Source organism: Tachysurus fulvidraco, chromosome 14 (assembly GCF_022655615.1).
Source record: "Tachysurus fulvidraco isolate hzauxx_2018 chromosome 14, HZAU_PFXX_2.0, whole genome shotgun sequence".
Taxonomy (NCBI): Eukaryota; Metazoa; Chordata; class Actinopteri; order Siluriformes; family Bagridae; genus Tachysurus; species Tachysurus fulvidraco.
In genome coordinates this window covers 21,077,976-21,092,694 of record NC_062531.1, presented here as the reverse complement: position 1 = coordinate 21,092,694, position 14,719 = coordinate 21,077,976, and the positions used below count along the sequence as shown (strand labels likewise).

The window sequence follows — 14,719 nt, the reverse complement described above, 5'->3', positions numbered from 1 at the left end:
CCACACTATGATGTGCATGATTACATATTTAAATCTGATGCTTTTTCAAACTGAACAGATGCCACCTGGGAGAAAGCTGCAGTCCGTCAAGTCTGTGAATAGCAGGAAAAAAGAATAGTTGAAGTACTGCACATAAAATAACTATCATACTGTATAAAAGAAGTGATATGTTTTAGAAAAAAGATGAACGTAAAAAGTTTATTTAATAAAAGTAATTTTATTTAAGTTTGGAACATTTTATCTTTTGAGATTTTGTACAAAATTAACAATAAGTTACACAATTTAAAATTTAAATCTTCTTTGGCCTTACAATTTTTAATTGTGGCTTGTTTGTTTCTTACACTTTTTGAGTTTAATAAGAAGCATTAAAATGTTAAGAATCATTTTGTTATGGAAAAGAAATTAACAGGGTGATGTGATCGGTGATGTGAAAGTTTATTTTTAGTACCCTGTATTGAATTATTTATTATTCAATAACAACCCTGTTTTAATTCTCTTATACAACAGAAATTTTCCAATTTTCCAATTTCCAAATTTATCAACAAGGCAACCTATTAACAAACCAACAAACCAACTGACTCCTAAAGGCCTTTTCATGTTAAAAAATGCTGATACTAGAGACTTGGTTTGTAAGTATAGAAATGATAATGTATTGGAATGATTATAAAGGTGTCATTTTATTTTAGCTAGCACTATGATCACATCTGATGTTATAGAATATTAATGACTTTCTGACAAGCCAGCAGTGAGAGAATTCCTCAACACTGTGTTATAAATCAAAGAGAGAAAGACAGAGACAGAAAGAAAGAAACTCACAGTTAGATGCAGCTGTACACGATCATCAGGTACTTATAGGTGCCACCGCAGGGATCAGAGAATACATCATTTGTAGCAGGCACGTGACAGCTGCTCTCTCCATCACACCTGGAAACCAATAATTTAATTAGAATTTTTATCCACAGATATCAGTACTGCATGTTAATGATAATGATTATGTGTACTGATAAAGGCCACTGCTTCAGTTACCTATCTTTAACTATATTTAGTGCATTAGAGGTGGAGCACATTGTGTTGGAAAGTTGACTGGCAGGTCGTCCTGCAGAACATGTGGTGGAATCGGTTCGGCCATAGCTAGCGCTGCTGATCTCGATTTTGAGATCACCTGAAAGCATTTTTACAAAGGAAAAACAGACTATTAATGTGAGCAGTGATTAGATAGATAGATAGATAGATAGATAGATAGATAGATAGATAGATAGATAGATAGATAGATAGATAGATAGATACAACTTTATTGTCAGTGCATTGTACAGGTACAGTACACAGCAACAAAATGCAGTTTGGCATCAACCAGAAGTGCAAAATGTAGCAGTCGTACAAAAGTGCAGATAAATATATAGCATATTTACAGCAGGTGGCATATATGAAAGCGTATACAGTAAATAAATATTACAGAATTACAGAAATGGTTCTAAGGCTATGGCATTGAAGAGGAATGTGCCGAGTGAAAGATTACAAGATTATGGCATTTAAGGAGTTAGCAAGCTGAATACACACACACACACACACACACACACACACACACACACACACACACACACACACACACACACACACACACACACACACACACACACACACACGTGTTATATACACATAGATGAATGTAAAAATATTGGGCAGAATGTACAGTGATGATATAAACATACATATAGATAAAGAAAAGGAATGCTAAATTTACTTACACTCAACACTACTCAACTCACATAGGGCATGAAAATTAAATTAATGTCTTCTTATAGGTTGAGATAAGGTTTGATATAAAAGGAAGGGTAAAATAGCAGCACAAACCACATGTCAGGTCAGCAGTATTCTGTTCACAGGTCACAAGTGTCTCTGCAGGGAACATATTAAGTGTTTGAAACCATATAAATAAATAAAATAAATAAAACCAAATAATAAATAAAACCATCCATTACTTTGAGTGTGCATAATAAATGAATAAAGATGGAATTTAATTTTTCTGAAATTAAAATAAATTAATTTTCATTAATTTACTCTGCAACTGGATGTTTTGAAGTAAAGTGAATTAATGACTGTTGATGCTACAGGTGCATAAAAAAATTATGTTTAGTTTCTTAGTAAACATAAATATTAATAAGGCTAGGTTTAATCTTATTTAAATTCATTTGTTCTTGTTTACTTTAATGTTCTCTACATTAAAGTTATTTGCCGTAAGCAACTTTTAGTCATAGCTCATAAGGGCATAAGTTCTTTTCTGTTTCAGATTACTCACTTAAGCATGTATAGGACACTGTGAGGTATTTAGCAGTTTCTTTACAAGAATCTTTGAAAACTGAGGAGGAAGACTCTACTGTGCACTTGTGCTGTCCATTGCACCTGTAAACAAAAGCAAATGTTAACATAGCCTTGAGCAGGTTATGTAAAAAATGTAAAAAAACAAAATTTAACACAAGTCCTCACAGTGAGGTGACAGTTGAGAATGTGTTTGGAGCATAGCAGTTGGTTTTATGGGACGAATCGTCGTCGACTCCTCTTGAACAGGTTACAGAATCAGCACGCCCGAAGTTTGCATTTATGATATTAATTGTATCCACCCCTGTACAAATATACAGTTAAGCCTGCGTTATTTCAGCACCAACATAAAAAGTAATTAAAAAACATAATACTGTAACCATAAGGACAAATTTTTCTTACCACAGTCCAGTGTGCGGTAGCCGTGCTCACAGACAGCAACATTCCCTAGATAAAGGAGATAAAGCAAATAAATGAGCTTTCATAAGTACCGTATTTGCCGCACAATAAAGCGCACCGAATTATAAGGCGCAGTCTCGATTACGGGGTCTATGTCTGTAATTAACCCATACATAAGGCGCACCGTATTATAAGGCGCATGTTAAAACATACGGTCTAAAAATAGGTAACAGAAGCAAAAAAGTGAGTTTAGTTGAACTTTATTCTACTATTGATGTTGAATTCTTTCCCAGCTGCTCTATTCCCATTTACAAACGCGTAACTGATAGCCTGTAGTTTGAATTGTGCCTCGTAAGCATGTCTTTTTACTGGTGCCGTTTTTGGGGGATACCTACCGGAGGCGTGGCGGAGGTAAGCGTACGTACTGTACATATTACGTAATGTCCTCTGATTGGTTTATCGCTGCCAGCATACGTAGTGTATGTATTACGTCCCTGTGTCAGCGGGAAATGGTCCGACAGTCAATCAAGCGGAGAGCTTACCAAAGTCGCACAACAACATTTTTACAGATTTTTGGAACTCAGTGCACACATAAGGCGCACGGCCGATTTTTGAGAAAATTTAAGGCTCTTAGGTGCGCCTTATAGTGCGGAAAATACGGTATACATTTTAAGAAGAAGCTACCCAACACTACTCTTCATCCTAGAACTTCATCCAAACCAAGAAGCTGGTGGTGGTGATAGGTTTTATCAGCAGAGAATGGAAAATTGGTTAGGGTTTTGACGCTGGGCTGGAGGTTTACCTGCCAACACCGAAACAATCCCAGGCATTGACTACTTACGGGCATTGATGCAGTCGTAAGTGGTAGTGTAGTATTTGTAGGTTCCTTTGCAAGGGTCAGAGCTGCCAAGCAAATCTGTCTTTACCTCACACTCTCTTAGTCCATTGCATCTGTTTGGGTAAACAGACCAAATACGAACAGCAGTGTTATGTAGCATACAGTTTATATTTTTACAGTTATATAATACAATATTATATATAATGTATCTATAATACAGTATAGTCAGTTCAAGTCAGTTTCCCTTATTTTGTATGTTATAGCACCTTTAGACTGTCATTTCCTCACCAGCACAAACTCTTTTTGTTCCTCTCTCCTGAAATTAATGACAAAACTTTCCCTTGTTGGAAACCTTACTGATCGTTACAAAGCACATATACACTGAAACTCCTGTCATAAACATTAAATAAACATCTGTTTACAGCAAGGGCGTCGATTTGGGTAGGGACGGTAGGGACATGTCCCTACCAATATCCAGGGAACACTCAATTGTCCCTAGCAATAATTCGACCAAGCCTAGATATATTTACACATAACCACCGATATCCGTCTGTGTCTTGTGCTTTTTTATTTATTTCATTTAACATTTATCCAGGAATCATTAAATAAGATGAAAATATTTTACAACGGCGTTCTGTAAAAAAAAAAAATGGGGCAACTTGTGGATCACAAACGGTTAACAGATTTACCCCCTGCAATGAATCCCGCCTCTGTAACTCACCTCTCTAAAATGATTGGCCTGTGGTTTTTTTTTTTTTTTGAGTCCCGCCTCTCTAACCCATGTCGCTGTTTGATTGGCTTTGTCTTTCTCGCTAATGTGTTGAAGTCGGCTGCAGCTATATTCCGTTGTATGAATATGCAACGTGATTATGCACCGGTATGTGAGGAAGAAAGTATTCTTATAACAACAGTTTTATGCACAAAATACGGGGAATGTTGTCCCCACCAATGCCAAATAAATTATGTCCCCACCAATGTCAAATAAATTATGTCCCCACCAATGTCAAAATCAAACTTTCGCCATTTGTTTACAGAATTGATACAAGTGTAAGTAATTACTAAATGTTGTCTATGTATAGTCGTCTATTGTATAGTCATGCTGTTGTAGAAAAAAACACCTTCTTTTAGATTCCAACATTTAGCAGCACAGTGGCATCAATTATTTCATACATTTAAAAATTGATAACAAATGAACTTTGTTCAGTTTTTCTGCCAGTTACTGTACATGTATTGTGTATCGTATAAGCCAAGAAACACTGTACCTGTCAGCAATAGTGGAAACGGTACTGTAGCAGCTGGTATCAGTAACCTTAAGATTGCGAGGTGCATTACTGCAGATTGTGCTATCCGAACGGCCGTACACAGTAGTTGTGACCAGTATCACTCCAGTGTCTAAAACACATTGAATACAGACTTACAGCCTTGCTTTTTCTAGTTTCCTTTGATAATGCAATGTTTTTATACAGCTCTACACTATGAAAGACATTTAAACTTACCACAAGTGAGGCGCTGGACATCACCATCACAGGTAATCACAGTTTCTGAAAGAACAAATTATTCACACAGATATTTGAAATAAACCCCTCTGATTTGTTTATGTTCTCTGTGAAACAGTTATCATATGTTAGGTTATATGAAAAAGGTGTTTAATGGCATTAAAATATTACCTCCAGAAACATGCAAACCAGGTGCTGCAATAAGCACTGTAAAGCAAACACATAAACACGGATGGAAGATGTAAAAATTAGTTTAAAACAAACTTGGATTTTATATGGAAATGTATGGAAGAAACTTACAGGTGAGTAGAGTGAGCTTCAGGCAGAGCATCATGATGCTGAATGTGTTGAAGCAGTGATGTTTGATGTAGATGCTGTGGGATGTGTTGAAGTGCTGCACTACTGGCTCTGCTCCCCTTATATACAGTATAGTACAGTATATCCTGTAACTGAAAACAAAAACATTGCACTAAAGCCTCTCCCTAGACTCCAAGGACACATTATAATTGTAGATAATTATATATAATTTTATTTTTTAGCTAAATAAGTATGAGTATATTCAAGCCATTATGGTTTAATTATAATGAGTTTAATGACAAACGGGTTTGCAGGAATTCAGAAAAATATGTGAAAGTTAGAGTTTTTGCTTTTCCTGAGATTTTATACCAGATGGAAAAAAGAGAACCATACGTCAAAGAACCATTTTTTCTAATATCCAACATTATGAAACTTGATTAATTAACACATTTTAGCTTTTTTTCAGTAAAATTGTTATGAGACTGCACCTTTCTTTTAAAGGTGCAGTCCCATTGTCATGTGTCACATTTTAGATGAATGTACTGAATTTTAATTACAGCTTGCAAATGATGAAAAAAAAAAACAGGTCAGTCTTGAATCACGAAGAGCAAGCAATACTACGCAATGTGAACTCTTTGCCACTCTTTTACACCAGATGACCTTCCTGACGCAACCCTTTCTATTTATCCGCACTTGTGACTGGCACAGAAATTGAAAACAGAAATTGAAATTGAACAGAAACTGGCTTGCAACATGAAGTAATTATACTGACATACTTTCCCCTTAGCGACACATGTTTTCGGATTGCGTAGGAAACCTTCCGTGCCCCCTCTAAGTATTGTGTCTTAATTGGCACGAGGTCGTGTTGGAAACACAAGATCAACTATTAAAAGTTGGTCTTACCTTGAACGCAGATGTCCTTCGAAGTCCCCTCGGTCTTCTAACAAAGGCTCTCCAAGGTCTTCTACTTAATCTATTGTTTGAAGAAAACAACTGAAAGAACTGAGAGAAAACAACTGAAACACCACAATAGATGGCCTTACTTCAAAACAAGACACAGACAATGAATAACTGATAGTTTAAAATGAACAGCTTGTATAAACCTGAAAGAAAATAGAAAATAATAACACTCACCTGTCACTTAATACCTCTCTTATTTTATTGTATAACTGTCGATTAGTGTCTATACTGCTGTACATAATTATAGGGTAAAAAAATTTATATGCATTAATCATTTCCCATTACAGTGTAACAACACTACTGCTGATTAAAGTGATATGAATAGTATTATGACAACAGCAGGAAACAAGAACTGGTATTTTCTTCAAATTCTTTAACCCTCTAAAAAGCAAAAATGAATTAATGATGCAAAACTTTTTATATTAATTCTTCCTAATTAGGTTTTCATTTAACTTTTTTTTATTAGAAGTTATTAACTGTACATGACCAGCAGATGGCGCCAGTGAGAATTTGCATGCTCCCTTCCTTTTGTCATTAACAGCTCGTCCTGCTGAAAACCGAATTTGTTTTTATTTTATTCATCCATTTTAGATTTCAATATTAACACAAGTCAGTGTTTTCATTTCGCTTATGGACAAACTATCGAATTGATGAACATTAAATGTTTGTATTTCTCCCACTATTATTGCCAAGCTATTTAAAAAGTTTTTTTCACATTTGTTACAGGGAAATATTCGCTGAACCAGCCAGGATGTGGCGCTGTTGTGTTAGACTAAGTTTTAATTCAACCTAACATATTTTTTTCCTTTAGTATAACTATTTTTAGACCAGTTGGAATTTTATGGATTTTTGCCAAATTCCTTCATTTTGGGCTCGTAAAATGTGAAAAAACACTGTTCGATTTTGAGGATTCTAGATATTAATGACCCAGAGGCTGAATATTGACAACATCATTAATATCATTAACTTATCAAGGCCAGTTTTAAAGCTTGCCCAATGAAGTATAGCTCCTCTCTGTTTCCAAATGAAACAAATTTGCTCTCTTTAGCAGGGCACCTACTAAGAATACTACTGATAGTGCCCTGACAATATGAGACTCTCTTTTATGGCACTTAATATTAGCTTTAGGGCATAGGTTTTAAACTTAAGGCCGACATAGCAAATTCTACCTGCTGCCTTATTTCAACCTGGGCAAACTTGCAAAAAATATAAGTGAACTGGCCCAGGGTTATATATTAAGTTACTTTTCATGCATTTGGTAGTAGGAGCACTGATGTGGCAATAGCAATATTATTTAGTTAATTGTTTAAAACATCTCTCCCATTGGGTTGCTGTGCCAGGATCATGTGCTCTCATTGCCATGTTCATGGGTTTGATTCCCAGACAGTGATCTAACCCAGCCACTGAAGTTTTCTCCCAGTGCTAGTCCCAAACCCAGATAAAAAATTATGTGGACGAGATGACCTGCTGTGGCGACCATGCACATATTTAACAACCTTAAAAACACAAAAGAATTACACATTAAAAACACAAATTACAATATAAAAAGCTTAAAACCAATTCTCCCCACTTAATTTGATTTAATATCAGTACCTGTACTTTTAAATATATCTGTTTAATCCTGAGGCACCACTCAACACAACTCCCATGAGGACACTTAACAATTCAGTTCTAGGCTGCTATGCTGTTCATTAATCAATTGGTCTTTTCATCCTTGAAAAACACCAAACAGCTTTTCTTAGCACATGGTACTAAAAGGAAGTCGCCAAGTTTGACTTCCTTTTATACTCTCTTGAATCCTGGGATTTGTAGTCCACCCAATTTGTAGTCCTAAACCTTCTTCCCCGTTACAGTAATATCTCACTCACTCACTCATTTTCTACCGCTTTATCCGAACTACCTCGGGTCACGGGGAGCCTGTGCCTATCTCAGGCGTCATCGGGCATCAAGGCAGGATACACCCTGGACGGAGTGCCAACCCATCGCAGGGCCGTTACAGTAATATGAACCTGATAATGATTTAGAAAGAATTATGAAGAGCCTGATGATTAAGGGTTTGTATCAGTGAGGAAGAACATACAGTAATCATTTATCAAGCTGGATACAAACTGATTTGTTCATAAACTGTAAATCGCATAAGAAGGCAAAAACATAAAAAGCCAAACATTGTCTGTTCGACTTTGTCATTTGCATGAATTACTGCACTTTTATATATAGATTATAGTGTCAAGTTTTAATAGTTTATTTGTTTATATTTACAGCATTCAGCAGATGCCATTATTCTGAGTAACATATAATGACAAATTCTTAGTGAGAAAGCACTTTCAGAAGGCTTTTTAGTGTCTGTCATAAACACATCCTCATGACAGTTCACTAGGTTGAATACATTCCAAAGAATTGAGATGTAAAGAACAAGAAACTTTAATAAAACAAACCAACACAATCCAAAGACAAAATAAAAGAACAGACACTGTATAAATGGAGAACAGGCTGATCTGTAATAGTTGTAATTAAATGCTTTAGCTAAAAAAAGATTTAGTAAATTCTGTGCTTAGAAGAGTAAAGGTGTTAAACAGCTGCAAGATTTTTTTTCAGAGTATGAAAGCTGGTTGATAAAACCAATTCCATATGCCATGGCATCTTCTTTTAATGCTGTGCAACAATGTTAGATCCAGGAAGTCAGCTAAGAGACTTAAGCCAATTAAAAAAAATGTCTGACCCCTTGGGGCTGGGAGTTCAGTTCTTGTCTCCATCTTCTCTGCACCTCCAGGTACTCCAGATTCTTCTCCGAGTCCACTGAGGACTACAGCTAAATATTAAAACAGTGGTGTGATCCATCCTAGTCTTTTGTCCATACTACCTCTCACTGTCCCACAGAGGTAGCCAGGTTGCAGCAGGAAATGTTCTCACCTCTGCCCTAATATCATAGAAAACCACACCGAGACACCCACATGGATGGTTTTACACAGCTGACCCTATTGTTTCCTTGGATTCGGGAAGAAATTGTGGCTTTGCTTAATAGGAGTTATTCCTTAAAAAATGTCAGCATGGTGTCAAAATTTGATGTATATCCAATGCATTGACAAGCTGCTTGTTTGGTTAGGTGCAGCTTACTTTTACTTGACACTGAATTTAATGAAGGAATATTGGCAGATCCCTTTGACTCCAATATCTTGTGAAAAATGGCCTTTTTTACTTTGAGTTACACCAATTTGTGACCCTTCCTTTTGGGTTGTTTGGAGGCCCAACTACGTTCTAGCTGTCAACTGGCCAACAGGATTTCACGGAGGTAAAATCTGCACTCTGATAGAACAGAACTGTTTTACAGACAGGTGCATTTGACAGATGGCTGGACCAGTATTGGTGGAGGGAAAGGATTGCGACCCATACATACGACTTGCCTTAAATAAGTTGAGGGGCAGACCTGATAAACTATGTGTTATTTTCTGGTAGATGATTAGTTGATCTGGAAGGCTCTGCATGAAGATGTGACTAATCATAGCCTGGGGAGACTAGATAGTAGCATGTAAGTCAATAACAACAGTGGCCATTTTTACAACATTCATGTGTACTATGTTTTAACGTTCATTGTACAACAAGGTCTGTTTTATTATTTGAAAAGCCCAGACCACTGTTTAAGTCCCTAAATTATTTTAGGCCATCAAAATCTCACTCCTAATTAAAGACTTCCTAAATCAGGTTAATGTGTATCTAGTCTGGCACAAATTTTTCTTCTTTTGGACCACTGCATCATTTGAATCTGAAACTGAGCTAAAATATGATAATTTGTCTCCAACTTGGCCAGAAGTCTTCTTTACCCCATTAAGTGTTATAGTGTAATATTGTGTGTGATGTTAAATAATTAGAAAACTGTTTAAAGTATTAGGCAGGATGTGGTAGCCTAGTGTTTTATTACCAATTGGAAGGTTGTAACTTTGAATCCAAGTTCCACCACGCTTGAGCCCCTGAGCAAGGCCCTTATAAACCTCCATTACTCAGATGTATAATAATGAGATAAAATGTAAGTCTACCTGGATGCCATAAACGTATTAAAACATTTTTATGTATTGTCTGTGCATGAGTGTTTTAACTTAATGAGTTTAATTAATGATCTCTTAATATCAACTTTTTGTATCACAACACTGAGGCTGTTTTTTATGAGCCTTTTTTTATCAGCTTGTGGATTGGATATGCACTGGCTGAATTTCAACTGCTCATAAATTCACACAACTCTCATCGGTTATGCTTGCACTCAGAGGATAGTTTATTGCAGGATAGTAGCAGGATCATTATGATTACAAGTTTCCAAAATGAAATCGTTAGAGCAATTGATTATAAAACAAAATGGAAGTATCCCAAAACCCAGACTTCTGCATTTTATGTTGTGCATGATTACATATTTAAACCTGATTCCTTTTCAGACTGAACAGAGGCCACTTGAGAGAAAGCTGCAGTCCCTCGAGTCTGTGAAAGCAGGCAAAAAGGAATAGTTGAAGTACTGCACATAAAATAACTATCATAGTGTATAAAAGAATTTATATTTGATTGATTGATATTTTTGACCACATTTTAAAACTTTGGCTTTACAACTTTTCATTGTGTCTTGTTTGTTATCACACTTTTGACATAATTAAGCATTTAAACCATCCTATTTTAATTCCCTTTTACAACAGCAATTTTCAGATTATTAATGTTTAAAAATTTTTTAACAAACCAACTCCATGACTTAGAGTTAGAGTTAGATCCTTTTACCACTTACTTCATGGCAGATATAAAAAGAAAGTCTTCTCTCCTAAAGGCCTTTTCATGTTAAAAAATGCTGATACCAGAGACTTGGTTTGTAAATATAGAAATGATAATGTATTGGAATGATTATAAAGGTGTCATTTAAATTTTAGCTAGCACTATGACACCGTCTGCGGTTATAGAATATTAATGACTTTAAAGCCAGCATTCATAGAATTCCTCAACACTGTGTTATAAATCAGAGAAAGACAGAGATAGAAAGAAAGAAACTCACAGTTAGGTGCAGCTGTACACGATCGTCAGGTACTTATAGATGCCAACGCAGGGATTAGAGAATACATCATTTGTAGCAGGCACCTGACAGCTACTCAGTCCATTACACCTGGAAATCAATATGGATTTAATTTAATTTAATTTTTATCCACAGATATCAGTACTGTATACTAAGTATAATAATTATTGTACTGATAAAGGTCACACTTCTGCTTCTGTTACCTATTAGTAACTATATTTAGTGCATTAGAGGTGGAGCACATTGTGTTGGAAAGTCCATCGGGAGGTATTCCTGCAGAACATGTGGTGGAATCGGTTCGGCCATAGCTAGCGCTGCTGATCTCGATTTTGAGATTACCTGAAAGCATTTATCACAAAGAAAAATCAGAATATTAATGTAAGCAATGGAAAAGGAATTTACTTTGTATAACACTCATCAGTACTCAACTCTCCTAGGACATAAAAGTTAAATCAGTGTCTCATTATAGGTTAATAAATGATGAGATAAATTTTGATATTATTTAAGGGGTAAAATAGCAGCACAAACCACATGTTAGGTCAGCAGTATTGTCTTGACAGGTCACAAGTGTCTCTGCAGGGAACATGTTTGAAATGATATAATAAATAAAATAAAACCATATAATAAATAAAACCATAAATTACTTTGAGTGTACATGATAAATAAATAAAGATGGAATTTATTGGACTTTAATTTTTCTGAAATGAAAATAAATTAATTTTCATTAATTTACTCTGCAACTGGATGTTTTGAAGTAAAGTGAATTAATGACTGTTGATGTAAACATAAATATTAATAAGGCTAGGTTTAATTTCATTTGAATTAACTTGTTCTTGTTTACTTTAATGTTCTCTACATTAAAGTTATTTGCCGTAAACAACTTTAGTCATAACTTATACGTTCTTTTCTGTTTCATATCACTCACTTAAGCACGTATAGGACACTGTGAGGTATTTAGCAGTTCCTTTACAAGAATCTTTAAAGATAGTGGTGGAAGATTCTACTGTGCAACTGTGCTGTCCATTGCATCTGTAAACAAAAGCAAATGTTAACCTTTTTTATGATCACTCGATCATAAGTACATCTAAAAGTTTCTGTAAAATGTAAGACTTTTTTTTTTTGTTTTTCACACAAACAAAGCTCTCACAGTGAGGTGACTTTTGAAAATACATTTGGAGCATAGCAGTTGGTTTTCCGGGTCAAACTGTTGGAGATTCCACTTGAACAGGTTATAGAATCAGTGCGCCCAAAGTTTGCATTTATGATATGAATTGTATCCACCCCTGTACAGTCAAGCATACAGTCAAGCCTGCGTTAGTTCAGCAGCAACATAAAAAGTAATTAAAAAACATAATACTGTAACCATAAGGACAATTTGTTCTTACCACAGTCCAGTGTGTGGTAGCCGTGCTCACAGACCACAACATTTCCTAGATAAAGGAGATAAAACAAATAAAGGAGGTTTCATAAGTATGCATTTTCAGAAGAAGCTACCCAACACTACTCTTCATCCTAGAACTTCATCCAAACCAAGAAGCATGGTGGTGGTGATAGGTTTTAGAATGGAAAATTGGTTAGGGTTTTGACGCTGGGCTGGAGGTTCACCTGCCAACACCAAAACAATCCCAGGCATTGACTACTTACGGGCATTGATGCAGTCGTAAGTGGTAGTGTAGTATTTGTAGGTTTTTTTGCAAGGGTCAGAGCTGTCAAGCAAATCTGTCTTTACCTCACACTCTCTTAGTCCATTGCATCTGTTTGGGTAAACAGACCAAACACAATCAGTAGGGTTATGTATCATACATTTTATACCTTTACAGTTATCTTCAATGCAGTGAAACAAGTCAGTTTCCCTTATTTATAGGTTACAGCAGCTTTAGACTGTTATTTCCTCATCAGCACAAATTCTTTTTGTTCCTGAAATGAATAAGACAAAACAGGTCCTTGCTGGAAACCTTACTGTTCATTACAAAGCAATGATACACTGAAACTCCTGTCATAAATATTAAATAAACATCTGTTTACAGAATTAATAATTAGTATTAGCCATACAAGTGTAAGTAATTACTATATAAATTATGTATTAAACAAGTTTATTAATATAAAGTTTGCAACAGTAATGTTGTCTATTGTATAGTCATGCTGTTGTAGAAAAACACCTTCTTTTAGATTCTAGCATTTAGTAGCACAGTTGTTATTATTAGCATCAATTATTTTATACATTTATAAAATTGATAATAAATGAACTTTGCTTACATTTCTGCCAGTTATTGTATGTTTATTATTTATTTATATTTATTGTACAGTTATATGTATATCTATTGTGTATAGTATAAGCCAAGAAACGCTGTACCTGTCAGCAATAGTGGAAACGGTACTGTAGCAGCTGGTATCAGTAACCTTAAGATTGTGATGTGCATTACTGCAGATTGTGCTATCCGAACGGCCGTACACAGTACTTTTGACCAGTATCACTCCAGTGTCTAAAACACATGGAATACAGACTTACAGCCTTGCTTTTTCTAGTTTCCTTCGATAATGCAATGTTTTTATACAGCTCTACACTATGAAAGACATTTAAACTTACCACAAGTGAGGCGCTGGACATCACCATCACAGGTAATCACAGTTTCTGAAAGAACAAATTATTCACACAGATATTTGAAATAAACCTGACTAATTTGTTTATGTTCTCTGTGAAACAGTTATCACATGTTAGGTTATATGAAAAAGGTGTTTGATGGCATTAAAATATTACCTCCAGAAACATGCAAACCAGGTGCTGCAATAAGCACTGTAAAGCAAACACAGGTAACAAACACAGATAGAAGATGTAAAAATTAGTTTAAGACAAAAGTGGAGTTCATATGGAAATGTATGGAAGAAACTTACAGGTGAGTAGAGTGAGCTTCAGGCAGAGCATCATGATGATGAATGTGTTAAAGCAGTGATGTTTGATGTAGATGCTGTGGGATGTGTTGAAGTGCTGCACCACTGGCTCTGCTCTCCTTATATATACAGTAGTATATCATGTAACTGAAAACAAAAACATTGCACCAAGACCCCAAGGATGCTTTATGATTGGAGATAGTTAAATATCATTTTATTTCTATCTAAATATGTATGAATATAGGTCAAGCTATTATGGTGTCATTATAATGAGTTTAATGACAAACAGGTTTGCAGGTTTGCTTTTTCTGAGATTGTAAACCAAATGGAAAAAAGTGTATCAAAATTCAAAGAACCATTTTTTCTAATATCCAGCATTATGAGAGGCAATTACTTAACCCCTTACTGTACCATATTACCTTCAGGCAGCATAACACATTTTAGCTTATTTCAATAAAATTGATACAAGAAAATAAAAAAATTGAG

The 14,719-nt window shown here is 35.4% G+C and overlaps 1 protein-coding gene across 1 annotated transcript; it reads right to left on the bottom strand.

Annotated features, from left to right (window-relative positions):
- Positions 1-818: 818 nt before the first annotated feature.
- Positions 819-14,332, bottom strand: LOC113656110. Its single transcript, XM_047799973.1, has 25 exons — positions 14,237-14,332; positions 14,103-14,138; positions 13,932-13,976; positions 13,698-13,827; positions 12,989-13,098; positions 12,730-12,774; positions 12,492-12,627; positions 12,270-12,373; positions 11,873-11,917; positions 11,548-11,683; positions 11,335-11,434; positions 9,174-9,223; positions 7,703-7,802; positions 6,250-6,305; positions 5,350-5,498; positions 5,221-5,256; positions 5,050-5,094; positions 4,816-4,945; positions 3,557-3,666; positions 2,719-2,763; positions 2,485-2,620; positions 2,297-2,400; positions 1,852-1,896; positions 1,027-1,162; positions 819-924 (listed from the first exon to the last, which is right to left on the bottom strand). The coding sequence occupies exons 1-25, from the start codon at positions 14,268-14,270 to the stop codon at positions 819-821; spliced, it is 2,169 nt and encodes a 722-aa protein (XP_047655929.1). The 5' UTR covers positions 14,271-14,332.
- Between the last annotated feature and the right edge of the window lie 387 nt (positions 14,333-14,719).

Bases quoted from the DNA above. Each gene is read 5' to 3' on its own strand.
- LOC113656110 (XM_047799973.1), bottom strand. From the start codon at position 14,270: ATGATGCTCTGCCTGAAGCTCACTCTACTCACCT. The intron at 12,374-12,491 runs GTGAGAGCTTTG...TTTTGTTTACAG, and splicing joins TTTTCAAAAGTCACCTCACT to ATGCAATGGACAGCACAGTT. The intron at 2,401-2,484 runs GTGAGGACTTGT...TTTTGTTTACAG, and splicing joins TTCTCAACTGTCACCTCACT to GTGCAATGGACAGCACAAGT.